Source organism: Mesoplodon densirostris, chromosome 6 (assembly GCF_025265405.1).
Source record: "Mesoplodon densirostris isolate mMesDen1 chromosome 6, mMesDen1 primary haplotype, whole genome shotgun sequence".
NCBI lineage: Eukaryota > Metazoa > Chordata > Mammalia > Artiodactyla > Ziphiidae > Mesoplodon > Mesoplodon densirostris.
The window spans coordinates 27,847,018-27,861,576 of record NC_082666.1 but is presented as its reverse complement, the minus strand read 5'-3'; the positions used below and the strand labels follow the sequence as shown (position 1 = coordinate 27,861,576).

The window sequence follows — 14,559 nt, the reverse complement described above, 5'->3', positions numbered from 1 at the left end:
TTTGTGGTACGCGGGCCTGTCACTGTTGTGGCCTCTCCCGTTGCAGAGCACAGGCTCCGGATGCGCAGGCTCAGCGGCCATGGCTCACGGGCCCAGCCGCTCCGCAGCATGTGGGATCTTCCCAGACTGGGGCACGAACCCGTGTCCCTTGCATCGGCAGGTGGACTCTCAACCACTGCGCCACCAGGGAAGCCCTTGAATATTTTTAACTGAATGTGTGCATTGCAATGATGTGGAATGACTGGGACAGCCTAGGAGGGCATTATACGCACCCATCACAATATTACTCCATTATGTGGCAATACTGCCATCTTTATTCAAACACATTTGCCTGATCAATATTCTACTCTGAACTGGTTGACTGTCACACCTTTATGATTGGCACCTCTTGTTATCTTGAACTAATACATGTATATTACCATTTAAATCATAATGCCTTTGTGTACATTGTAAGCTTCCTTATGACAGGGACCATATCTTATATTTCTTCATTATGCTTATAGCACTCAGCACACTGTATTCCCATTTAAAATAAGGATCTGGCATGAGGGAAGTTGTCACCAACTTTGACACTGTCGTGGCTGAAGACTGAGAACCTTCAGTGAATAAAAAGTTAATAATTACCATCATCTATTGCAAACTGGGTGTCAAGCACTTTATCATAATAGTTTTCATGGTCACAAAGTCCCTAGTGTAGGTAGTATTACCTTTGCTTTACTGGTGAAGAATGGAAGTTCAGTGTAGTTAAGTAACTTACCCTCCAGAGCATACAACTGGCATGTGGAGGCCTGGAATTGGTATTCAGTACAACTGGGTTCCAGAGTCCACATTTCCCACCACATCATATGCCATTTTTATTTTCTGAACCCTCATTTCAATATTTCCCCAGAAGAATGTGATCTTATAATTGTTCTTCTTTGCTATGCGTGTTCTTGTGGTTTTAGATAAACTTCATCAATGTTTTAAGAATTCCTATGGAGCTTTCCTGGTGGTGCAGTGGTTGAGAGTCTGCCTGCCGATGCAGGGGACATGGGTTCATGCCCCAGTCCGGGAAGATCCCACATGCCGTGGAGCGGCTGGGCCCGTGAGCCATGGCCGCTGAGCCTGTGCGTCCGGAGCCTGTACTCCGCAACAGGAGAGGCCACAGCAGTGAGAGGCCAGCGTACCGCAAAAAAAAAAAAAAAAAAAAAAAAGAATTCCTATGCCTTATACTCTTCCTATCATTATAGAATATCTGTTTAGATGGATCAAGATGCCAACGTCATGAATGGCACATGAGAGATGGAAGTTAAGCTATAGAATAGTAAAACTGGAATCGTCTACAGATGTTTTCCCCTTCCTTTTATGAGGGAGGAACCCGAAAGTCTCAGGGACTTGGCCACACACAGCCAGACAGTGTCTGAAGCAGCTCTAGCAGGTGGTCTATAAATAGATACTGTTATCCCATTGTACAGATAAGACACCTGAGGTGTAGAGGGGTTAAATAATTTGTCCAAGGTCATCACAAATCCCAGCTCTGAAGCCAGGAAAACCTGGCTGCGGAGTCCTTTCTCTTAACTGCTACACTTTTACTCAGCAGTGATAAATAAAATATTTGTTGAATTTGTGTTTAATGTTGACAACATAGAAAACAAAACAAATGCAATATGCTTTAAACACTAAAAAATGTAGATGATATTAAAGTACAAGATAGAATGCTGTAATGGAAATAGAACTATGGGCAAGTCAGAATGGTATGGAAGTTGGCAGGAAAAGAATGAGTTCAGGGTCAGACAGACAAATGATGGGCCAGCATGGATCACCTTGGCAGGTGCTGTCTATGTATGTCTAAGAATATTTTGTGCCTGACGTCCCTTGGAATTAACAATGAGTTGTTGCTCTGTCAGGTGAAAATATTTGAATAGTTTCTAGAACTCAGCCCTCCCTCTTTTCTCGTTAGACCTATCTCTGCCAAAACAAGGTGCCAAGGGGCTTTGTCCCCACTGCAATGATGGCACTGCATTACTCTTCTTTATCTTAGTGAACAGATAGGGATAAATTCATGCATAGTCGGGTACATGAAATAGTATTTCCTTGAGGGAGCTTTCTCTGCTCCCACAGACTAGCTTAGGCATTCATGCTGTACATGACTCTCTTTCCTTGTGTTTCTCCTTTCCATTTCTATCACAAATTACAATGATAGTACGATTACATACTATCATTGTTATTCCTTGTTATGGGATGTCCCACATGTCTTATTCCAGTTATGTCCCCAGGGCATAGCTCAGTGTAAGGTACATAGTAGTTATTCAATGTTGAATGAATTAAGCTTATCAGATTAATGCAGGTTTTTTGGAATACAGGTTTAATGGGGTAGACTGTAAAGAAACTTTGCCAGGTCCCCTCAGGAAAAGGGAGATCCTGCCTTGTCATTGTTCCCACAACATATTACACAGATCTCTATCCTGACATCCACCCAATTAATTGCAATTATTGTCTGTATGTCCCTCTTCATTTGACTATGATGTCCTTATGGGAAAGACTTTTGCCCTTCCTTGCATGGTAACTAGAACAGGGACTGGTATATAGTAGATTCAATCAATATTTGTTGAATGAATAAAAGACTGAATCTTTAGAGTACCTATGTATGGGTAGAACCCTCTGACCTTAACTTCTCTGAAGATTTCTCTGCAGGAAATTCCCCATATGGACCAGAAAGCATGCAATTTTTGCTGTACTGCTTAGGAATATAGTAAAAAATTAAGGATTAACAAATACAAAGTAAAGTATCTCTTTTAAACTAAATTTACTCATATATGCATTTTCCATTCAACAATTTTGGAGAGGGAGCACCCATTCTGCCAGGAATTGTTCTAGCATGGGAGACGTAGCTGTGAACAGAGAATAGTGGGGGAGAGCACAAATAAACCAGTAAGTATATCGTGTAATGTTGTGAAATGACATGATTAAAAAGTAAACCAGGGAAATGGGATGGAGAGTGGTAAACACATAGGGATAAGAAAAGAAATAAGCAATTCTTGCCTCAGCCATTTCAGAAGCCCAAAATATCCTTACTTTATAAGAAAGAGAGAAGAAAATTCTAGAAGTTCTCCATTTAGTGAAGGTTGTCACTACTCACACAAGAGGCAACAAAGCAAGAAAATGTGAGAGAAAGTCTACACAAAACATGTTCTTGTTAAAAATACACGTGTGCACACATACACACAGATCTAAACAAAATAACTCCAAGGCATACCAAACAAAACTTGTCATGTGAAAAGGGTATGGGGCTCAAATAAATCCATAAGTAAAATGTCCTGAGACTCTCATGTCAAAGGTGATAAGCATTATAAGAATTGATACTATTGGGACTTCCCTGGTGGTCCAGTGGTTAAGACTCCATGCTCCCAATGCAGGGGGCCCGGGTTCAATCCCTGGTCAGGGAGCTAGATCCCGCATGCCGCAACTAAAAGATCCCCGCAGCCAAAAAAAAAAAAAAAAAAAATCAACGAACAAACAGCAAACAAGAATTGATACTATTGGTCAACAATATTCATATCACAATTGAGGTGTGAAATACAAAAGAAAAAAAGCAGAGCAAGGATATATGCTAACATATATATCTAATTATCGACATAATACTTTGAGTATATTAAGTAATAATGTTTACATAAAGAAGGAAGGAAGAAAGAAAGGGAGGAAGGGGGTCATTTTATAACTTCAAGGTAGGACAGTATTCCTGGTCCATCCAGTTCAGACTGTGATGGACATAAAGGTTGCTGATAAAATAATCCAGTTCTTAGATCTCAGTGAATGGGCTTCATGGATGTTCATTTCACTGCGTTTCTCTGATCACACACAGGATGCTATTTCTCCATCCATTGGGTTCCATAGTCTCATACAGGGCCTGACTCTGCTTGGAGAGAGAGACAGAAGGTTCTGCTTGATAAAGGTAGAGGTCTCTTTTCTTTCCTGCCTGGCCCCAGCCGATGTTGGAAGCCGTCTACCCACTTGGCAGATTTATGACTCTGGTTCTGGCAATGGTTGTGTTCCTCCATCTGTATCTTTGCCACACACACTCTGCCTCTATCCACCACTCTTTTCAGAGAGCAGCTGGGACATGTGGGACTCTCCATGTGTTTGGCCCTGGCTGTCCTGCCTATTATGGCCTTTCAAATTGTTGGCTAACAAGCATCCTATCACTCATAGCAAATGAGCATACCCTCTGGTGAGAAATGATCAAGGCCAAACTCTAGACCTGGCCATGAACAAACAGCAAGTGAATTCCATTGGTGCATCTCTCATCCCCCAGCTATGCTGGCTACAATCACAAGTGACATGACCTAAGACACTTAGATAACAGTAAATACACTTTTAGTGAGGATAACTCGATAAATTTGTCTTTGAAATATGGAAACCCAAATGGCAAAAAAACAAATAACCCTGGAATATAATACATCAGTTTGGTGTGTTATCTTGCAGACTTCACTTCTTTACAATCTTTAAAGGAGATCTGTTAAGTCATAAATAAGTGATATAAATGCAAAATATTTAGGGGATAGTGTTCAGATTTCAAAATATAAAATCTGCAGAAAAAGTCACTGGAAGGTGTATTATAATTTTATATTGTAAGGGGGACTCACTGCATGTTCTATGTGGCTGTCATCATAAAGTGTGTCTAGAGTTCCTGGAATATATGTTTTGGGTTCACACATATGCTAGCTGTAGCTCTGGTACTTGGCAATATCAGAGTCATTGCTGTTTCTTGAATGTGGGCTGTTGAGTTGAAATCTCAGCTCCCTCCCTTCTTGATGTGTGACTTTGGGCAGGTAACTGAACCTTTCTGAGCTTCTGCTTTGCTTTTGTTCATGACTTTGAATGTGAGGAAAATAACTATATCAGAAAATTATTGAGAGTATTAGAAAATGTATGTAAAAACATCTATAGGTGCTCAAAGAATGTTTGTTGCTTTCACTTACTGGTCCGTCTAGGCAAGAATGTGTATTGAAATTGCTTGAAAAATTGTCCTGGATTAAGAAAACGTGGTGTGATTCTAGCTCTGCTCTGCCCCTAACCAGATGTTCGATCTTGGACCACTTGCTTGACCTCTCTGGGCCTAGTTTCTCATCTGTCAGTTTCTTATCTGTTGGACTAGGAGAACTTTTAAGTTGCTTTTCCAGCTCCAACATCTTTGGCTTTATGAGAGGAACTGACGAGAGGGCTGATTAAGGGAACTGAAACCATGTAACTGGGCTTTAATCTCTCTCCTGTTGGTTAAGCTCTCCAGGGCCAGTGTAGTTTCTTGCAATGCTTCTTCCTTCAGCCTTCATTCACTTTTTTTTTTTTTTTTTTTATTGTGGTACGCGGGCCTCTCATTGCTGTGGCCTCTCCTGTTGCGGAGCTCAGGCTCCAGATGTGCAGGCTCAGCGGCTATGGCTCACGGGCCCAGCCACTTCGCGGCACGTGGGATCCTCCCGGACCGGGGCATGAACCTGTGTCCCCTGCATCGGCAGGCGGACTCTCAACCACTGTGCCACCAGGGAAGCCCAGCCTTCATTCACTTTTAAAATCCCATGGGACTTTGCCCTCACTAAGTAAGCTTCCCTAAAAGCAAAGTGGACACAGCCTGCTCCAGAGCCGTCACATTCCCTGATACCTCTGTCACCTGTGTGCCTAAGGACAGCAGAGGCTGGCAGCTCCGCCCTGGATTTCTGTGTGTCAGGCTCTGAGGAAGAGGAGAGGGTTCTTTGCATACTTCTCAATATTAATGTCTAAGTAGCTTCAGAGCTTTCAGTCCCAGGGATTTTTAGATGCTTCCAATATCCTCCTTGGGAAGATTCTTTACTCATGAGCATTTCCAAGAAAGGCAGGCATGGTTTTTGCCGTAGATTTTGTTTAAAAGTGACCCAGGGGATTTTAAATGGACAGACTATGCTGCCAGTCCTGGCTGCTGACGTCTAAATGCTCTGCTTTCATCTTTCCTGATGAGTGCCGGTGACAACCCAGATGTGCAGAGAGGTTCTGGCCCTCTGACCTGAGCTGTGCTTGGTTCAAGAACTCTTGACTTCTGCTTTATCACACCTAAGTGTAAATAAAGGAATTCAGCTCTAGACACTTCCTATGCCTTTCAAAGCTGAACGCTTCAATTGAATCAAGGCCATGTGGATGATGGCATTTTGGAAGTCATTCAGCAACTCACATAATAAATGTTTTGTGGGTTGGAGCGTCATTACTGGTCTTAATCCAGGGGTGGCATCTACCCAATCAAAACACTCTTAAGTTGACACTTGCTATATAATGCAACACCAAGGTGGGATGCTACATTTCCAAAGCAGGGTATTCTCTTGAGCCTTTTTTTTCCTTTCTGGATGGTGGATGCAAGGGAAATGGGAATCTAAAATGAGTTAGCTAAAATACTGCTCTTAGTAAAAAGTAAAATGCATTGCGATCACCAAGTAAACTGACCATCACATAATTTTAGGCAAACAGTAGTCTTTTCAAGAAACAAATTATCAAAGCTCCTAACACAATCATCTATTCACCAGTCCTTAAAAGGGGCATCTCAAAGGTGGTGAGCAAGTCTCTCCGTGGGACGATATTAAGGGAAAAAATAATCTGTAAAGGAATTGGGAGCACTCACCGGCCACATGGATAGTAAATAGGAAAATGGATATTTTTCTTCAAGGTTTAAAAAAAAATCCACAACAATTAGTGAGCCTATCTATAACCCTTTCCCAGAAAAAAATGTAAATTGTAATGACTAAGTACATTTGCAACAAAGAAAATGTGTTCACGGTCAAAAAAAAATAGTCATGAGATAATGTACAAAAGGGAAAAAGATGTGAATGATGAAGTGTTAAAAAGGGGTTTCAACAGATGAGGTTGTTCAGTACAGGCGCCCACACTGTCTCCTTTGCTCTGGCAGCTGCATCCCTTGCCAGCCAGGCAACAGATGTACATTTACCCAGAGCCCACTCTGATCCACACTGTGCATTGAGCTTTTGTATTCACTGCAAGAGCTTACGGCCCAGAAACCCCCAGGTGAAGAGTCGCAGTTTCCTCCAGATTGTGCCTTTCTATCAAATTATGCTTGTCTCTTCCTTTCCCAGGAAATTCTAGATGAGTCTTGTGTGTGTGCGTGTGCACACTTGCACACAAACTGTGAGCTGTGTCAATTCTCTCAGGCTGGGCGTCAAACGTTCTGCTGCTTCAGTTCTAAATACTCCCATCACTTTGTTGTGAGGCCCAAAAAAGGTTTACTAGCTATTTTCTCATGCCTGTGGTGCTGGGGCTGAGATAAAATAAGGGTAAATCAGATTCTCCACCGGGTTAAATCCTCTTCTCCAAACAGGCTCTCTGCCTTTGACTCTGAGTCTGTGAGTTTATTCAGGGCGCCTAAGGCAGTTGTTAGCCAGGGTTTCCACATTGGTCAGAATGCACCCTGCAGGTTTCCTGGACATGTGGGGCAACACTTTTGGCTAAATCGTTCTGGACACAATAAATCCCCCAAGCTCTAACCTTTCCTCAGTCCCTGTACAGCTTTCTCCTGTGTGGCCTTGCCTCAGCAAGATGCTGATCCTTTCTGACAGCGAAGCACAAAAGGAGAAATAGGAAATGATAGGTCAAACCCACGGCAGTCTTTTCCCTCATGCCTTTCTCATGTGTCCCTGCAAGCAGCGCCCATCCTTGGAGACACACGGCAGTTTAGGGTGGTAGGTTTTTCTATGGTTAATGTGCTAGAGCAGCGGTCCCCAACATTTTTGGCACCAGGGACCAGTTTTGTGGAAGACAATTTTTCCACGGGTGAGCGGGGGGGAAGTTCAGGCGGTAATGTGAGCGATGGGGAGTGGCAGAGGAAGTTTCGCTGGCTTGCCCTCCGCTTACCTCCTGCTGTGCGGCCCGGTTCCTAACAGGCTGACGACTGATACCGGTCCGCGGCCTGGGGTTTGGGGACCCCTGTGCTAGAGAATACACAGAGCACCAAGGACGAGTCCGGTTGAACTACCTTTTCTGAGAATTGCCATTAGTTTGTGTCACATAAGTCACCCCCGAGGAGTCTTGCCTTCTTTCTACTACAGGGAAAATAGGAAATGGGTTTAAGAAGGAGTAAACACACACACACACACACACACACACACACCCACACACACACACACACACACACACACACACACACACACACCCACACACCCACACACACCCATTCTGTGAAACACCTGTCCAGGCACAGATTGAACTCCCAAAAGAAAGTCAAGAGAGCCTAGGGAGCTGGGAATCTGACATTTGGAGTCTTCCAATTAGAAGGTTCTTTTTTCATCTCTCAAGGAATATTAGAACCAGAAAGATCTTGGAGATCATTTAGCCCAACCCCACCTTTTACGGATGAGAAATCGAATCCAAAGAGGGAACATGCCTTATCAGAGGTCACACGATTACTGGGGGCAAAGCCACAACTGGGATCCCTCCCTCTCCTGGCAGATCAGGCCTGAGACAGGATGACTGCAGTGTGAGGATAATGAAGGATGCACACTCAGGGGCGGGGGGTGTGCTGAGCTAGGCACTTGGGATCCGTGTTCAAGTGGCCCAAAAAAGACTGCTCTAGGATACACCATATCTCTCCAGGAAGGGGCAAAAGTAAACATGGCTCCTGGCTCCCAGGAGACGTCCCTGAGCATCGGGGGAGTTCTGCTCTCTGTCCCACCGCTGCTCACTTATTTTCAGGGGGGAAGATCAAGCACCACAGCAGGGTTTCAAGGTCACTCAGCTCTCTGCCATTAACCCGTCAGCTGTAATCAGCACTGGTTCCTAGCAATGCCCCTCATTCGGGAGGAACATAAAAGTAGAACCCAATGGGTGGGTAACTGTCCAATTACATACAGAACTAACTGCGACCTTCAGCAAATCATTTAATGTAGCTAAGTCTCAAGTTACAAGTAACGTAGCTAACAACTGGCCCCCTGAATGAACTCACAGACTCCGAGTCAAAAATGAAGGGAATTGGACCACAAACTCTATGTTCTTTGGGATGTCTCTTTTCTATTTTACCGGGATGCTGTGCAGATAAAGTAGGCAAGGACTGCAGAATACAAGTAAATTAAAAGATGTTATTCTTGCCCTTACCATTTATGGAATATTCCTCAGCACGTATCTTGGAGGGCTGCCATCATTACTGGTCACATTTTTCACCCAGAGAAGCAAAGGAATGGAACGGCTGAATCAGGGTTCCATACTTGAAAACTAGAGTAGTACTGTAGGTCCTTAATATTCAGTTCACTATCCATTGGCCATATCCCCATGGCTTCCCATCAGAGCATTTGACCCCATGTCAGTTTGTGTCCTTTGGGGAAAAGGAACTGGTGGAAGATATGTGATCAAAATTTGTAGGCGGGAGAAGAGTTTTTGCTGAAAATCTTAGAATGAAAGATCTATCATTTTTACCCAAAGAGAAGAGAAAATTCATCATGAAGTTCTGTTTTGTTTTTTGACCATGTGTGTTTTTGTTTATTAGAATTGCTATTTTCAAGTCTTATTAAACATTGGTCATTTCATAATTATGTCAGAACTGGAATGTTTTAAAAATATATCTTTCAATTAGAAAATACTGCATTGATGTAGAATTTAAACATATATATAAAACAGAAGAAAAAAGACTGTACCATTAGCACTCAGAGATAACAGCTATACATTTTTAGTTTATTTCTTACTAGTCTTTTATGTGTAATTATAAATTTGGGATTATACTTGTAACACACATGGTGTCTTGTTAGGGTCTATTAAATATTCAAACCCACAGACAACCACATGCTTCATCTGGCACTGGTCCACTTGGGAGGAACAACAGCCTGCCAACAGGGCAGCATCACATGCTCCTCTTTAGCACATGCCCTTGCAGTGGTCCAGTACAGTTCAGGTGCAAGGAGACTGCAGACATATCAGAGGATGCAGGAGCCACCAGCTTAAAAGACTCATCATGTCCCATAGGAGTCAATATATGGGATAGCAACTCCAGAGACATAGCTTCCAAGTTCCCACACTGGACATGCCAAGTGTCCAGAGTCACTGTACTTGGGGAAGTCACAGCATGGCACCTTTTCAGGTAATTATAGTTCTCTGAGTCCAGATGCAATTCACCAATCGGGTTAATTTTGCCTAGTAACACAGCTGATACATATCTTTTTCTAAGGAAACAGAGCTAGAAAACTAAGGGAAGTTCAAATTCTCTTATAGAAGAGAAAATCTTTTATCTGCAATAGTATATACAATTTTTTAGCCTTCATAAAAATCATTTCACTAAATCACAAGCATGTTTCTTTGCTATTAGAGGTTTTTCAGAAACATGACTGCCCAAAATGTGTTTAGACAATCCTCTAGTGCTGTGTATTTAGCCAAGTTTTCCTTCCACTCTTAAAACTATCACTGACATGAACATCCCTATATACAAATCTTTGTATTTATATAAAACTCTGGTTATCTCCTTAACATAAATTCAGGGCATGGAATTAATGACGGGGTCTGAAGTTTATAAAACTCTCAGTACATCTCGACCAGCTGCTCTTCAGAAAGAAAATGTCAGTTTACATTTGAATTGTATGAAAGTATCTGCACCTTTAACAACACGGGTTAAACTTTAAAACATCTGCCAAACTTATATGGGAAAAATACTGTATTTAAAATAATTTTTCTTTGATAATTGATGAGTTTAGAAATGTTTATATGCATACAGTCAATTTATTGTTGTTAATTGTCTATTTTTGTCCTTTCTCATTTTTATTTTGGGAAGCTCATCTTTTTAAGTATTAGGAATATTTACATTGGCGTCTCATGCTGCAAATATTTTTTGCAGTCTTTATTTACTTTTTCTTTTGGTAGGAATGCTTATTTTCAGGTAGACAAATCTATCAATCCTTTTCTATCTGCCTGCAACAACATTCCTAATTGAGGATGCTTTTGTGGGTGTGTATGTAGACTTTCTAAGTGTTTGAAATACATATTTTTCTCACCTCATAATGTGCGTTGAAAAGCTTTCCACTTACTTTAAGGCTCTGGAACAGTTTACATATTTGTGGGTTTTATTCTTTTTTTTTTTTGATTAATTAATTTATTTTTGACTGGGTTTTTATATTTGTGTTGAGTCTTCGTTGCTGTGCGTGGGCTTTCTCTAGCTGCGGCGAGCGGGGGCTACTCTTTGTTGTGGTGTGCGGGCTTCTCATTGCAGTAGCTTCTCTTGCTGTGGAGCATGGGCTCTAGGCGCTTGGGCTTCAGTAGATGTGGCACACGGGCTCAGTAGTTGTGGCACGCAGGCTCTAGAGCGCAGGCTCAGTAGTTGTGGCACACAGGCTTAGTTGCTCCGCGGCATGTGGGATCTTCCCGGACCAGGGTTTGAACCTGTGTCCCCTGCGTTGGCAGGTGGACTCTCAACCAATGCGCCACCAGGGAAGCCCAGCTATGGGTTTTCTATCCCTTGAAAGTTTGAAGGAATTTATACTATAGTTATGTGTCCCCAGTACTATTTTGTGCGATAAATTTTAGACATGTTTAAAAATTTGTATTCATTTATTCAGCTTTTCTACATTTTTAAAGGCATTGTTAGTTATCTTTTCATAGAATATTATCAATTTTATTGAGAAGTAAGCATGTATTGGCATAGAGTTGAATATACAATTTAAATAAAACTACAGTGTAGACTTTAAAGGTTTATATATTTTTGCTTATATATTCTTTTTCTTGACTTTTTCTTTTTTAACTTTTGCCTTTCTTATATTAGACTAACCAGGGGGTTGTAAATTTTACTTATTAATCCTATTGTTTTCTGATTCACTGATTTTTCATAATTTTTATTGATCTGTTTCCCTTGCTTTCCTTAGGTGTTTTTGTTTTTTGGGGTTTTTTTTTTAAAGGGAAAAAACTCTCTATAATTACAAAAAGTAATTGCAGGAGAACCTAGGCAATGAAGTTTCCTGGGACTGGGAAGAAGAGAGGAAAATATGTTAGTTAGTCAGTGGATCACTCAGGGATTTATGTCTGAGTACATGAGAAAATGATATGTTTATGGGACAGGAAGAAACCAAGACCTGATTCCAGACTAATTCTAGGACTAGGCAGAGCTGCCATTAAACCATTACAGATAGAACCCAATGTGGCCTCCAGGTTTTATCTGAGGAGTGAAGTGTGTCACCTTTTAAGGTACTCAGAAGGGTGTCTTTCATGCTTTCTCTTAGTCCTTGGGCTGGTGAGAAAAGAAAAAGGGAAAGGTAAGAGGAACACAGAGATCAGCCTTCCTCTGGGAGAGGGCACATCCCCCATCGCTCTAAAGAGGAGGTGATACCAGGGTTTCAGTGGAATCTCCTTCTCTGCAGCGAGAGGAAGTTGGTCTGTGATCCTGAAGAAGGTAAAGATCGGTTTCCAGCCAGGTTCTTTGTTTCCCTGACTTCTAACCATTTAGTCCATGACAGATGCTGTGCCAAGTCATTTGTATGAAGCATCTTATTTAAGTCTTGACAACTCTGTGAAATAGGCAGTCACGTTATCCCCCATTTTTGGGGGAGGGAACAGTAGAGTGACTTGCCTGAAGTCACATAGACAGGATGTGAGCCCTGGAAGGTCGGACTGCAAAGCATGTGTTTTTAACCACTGTAATAGATCATGTTTTATCACTGCTGACCTTAATTCCTATGGCATAGCCTTATTATTTAAGGGGGAGCTTGTCCAGTCTAGGATCAATGATCAAAATGAACTTAAAGTACTACGACTCATTATGTCCATATTATTTCCTCCTCAAAATTCTATTCTATTTCTCATCTTAAAGCAAGTAAAACATTTGCATAGAAAACAATACTCGAACTGAATGTCTGAGCAATCAGTACATTTCTCAGCATGCCAGTCGGTATTTTTATTACTGCTCCAAGGAGAGGGGAGTGGGAGAGGGCAGGTAGGGGACGAGGGAGAGTTGAGGCAGCTTTGGAAGAGAAAGCGGGGAAATAATGACTGAAATTACATCCCAAATAATCTGACGTTGTAGCATGTTCAGACACAGAAATGTTTATTTTAAAACACTCACAAAGTCATTTTTTAAAAATCAAATTAAGATGTCTAAATGCTAAATCATTTTACCAGACAATATGGATCTGTGAGCTTTAAGCTTTTGAAATAGTCTCCCAAGAGGCCTGTTTGGCCACTTTTTTTCTTTCTTTCTTTCTTTTTTTTTTTTTTTTTTTTGCCTCTTGAGAGAGAAGAATGCAATCAATGAAGGTAAATTTGCAACTTAATTGAATGTGATGTAATGTGAGCAGAGCCAGAGCTGCCCAGGACAATTCACAGCAAACTTCAGGTCAAGCGGTTTCTTTCATCTCTGGCCTCTCTGGAAGTTCAGTCAGAAGAGCAAGAGATACAGGCCTGGGGGATTCTATTCCACTCAGATTGAGGCTTTGTATCAAGGCCAGCATTTACATTCAAGACCTCTTCTGAATACACACAACGCACAGCATATTTTTTCAAGAGTACAGTAGCTGTTCTTAACATGGCAGCCACTCAGGCCTGTTCATTTAAAAAATATATACGTATGACATTCAGATATTCTTTTAAAACATATATGTATATATATTTAAATTCAGGAACCAAAAAGCAAAAGCCACCTATAAAAGACAAGACCAATTTTAATGAGATTTTATGCACAGCTCTACTCACTCTGTTTGGCTGAAACAGGGCATGCCTGATACGGCTGCTGGTGAACGCCCAGGAAGAGAGGAAAGAGGAGAAAAGGCAGACAGAAAATGTTGTTTAGGATCCAACAGTAAAGAAGGAAATCCTTTTCTGTACTTACAATAGCAGTTGGGGTGGCAGCCAGCACACAGTAGAGCACCAGAGGGGTGACGAAGCTTTCTTCCTCTGTCCCCGGGTAAGGCTTCATTAAGTCTCCGTCCTGACAGAAGAATCCTTGGATATGCACCTGAAAAGTGTCAGTGCATTCGAAGTAGTAGGCAAGCAGCACTGTCCCAGCCATGATGACAAGCTGAAAATACAGCATGGCCACACAGAGACATTAGCAGGGCTTCGGAGCCGCGCCCGCCCCTCAGAGCACACTCCCTCCATCACCCAGCAGCTCTCTTTGTATTGGTATTGGCACGTGTGTGCGTGCCTGGCTCCATGGGCTCCGGGCTCAGGGAGTGTGTGCTTACTTGTCTGCCTTGTAACATCTGTTACATAAACCTTCCAGAAAATAATGAACAGCTCCCATCTGAGAAGCAGACCACAGCAAGGCTTGTAGAGAGACCCAGGTTCTGCTGCGCCCCTCTCAGGGGATGCATGCGAACCAAGGCAATACTGCCATTCAGGACAGAGGTGAAAAGTCAAAGGATAGTGGCATGTGAATTGGCAAGATGTAGAGTGAGATCTGTTCATGGGCAATTTCATAAAATGTTAGAGATAGACTTACTTTATTATAAAGTATGAGAGGCAGGTCAATGATGCATGAATGAACAAATAGGAAAGCTAAAGCCTAGAAAGGTTAAGGGAGATCTTCAGAGCCTAAATTACCGGCGTGGATGAAAACATTGTACAGGTATCCTAGATTAGTCATAACTT

At 41.9% G+C, this 14,559-nt stretch overlaps 1 protein-coding gene across 1 annotated transcript in view; it reads right to left on the bottom strand.

Annotated features, from left to right (window-relative positions):
- PLPPR1 (phospholipid phosphatase related 1) overlaps window positions 1-14,559 on the bottom strand; it is a 122,610-nt gene that overhangs the window by 33,113 nt on the left and 74,938 nt on the right. Inside the window, exon 2 of the mRNA XM_060101650.1 lies at window positions 13,799-13,987. Within this exon, the coding sequence (XP_059957633.1) occupies window positions 13,799-13,987 (189 nt within the window). The remainder of the gene's footprint in view (window positions 1-13,798; window positions 13,988-14,559) is intronic.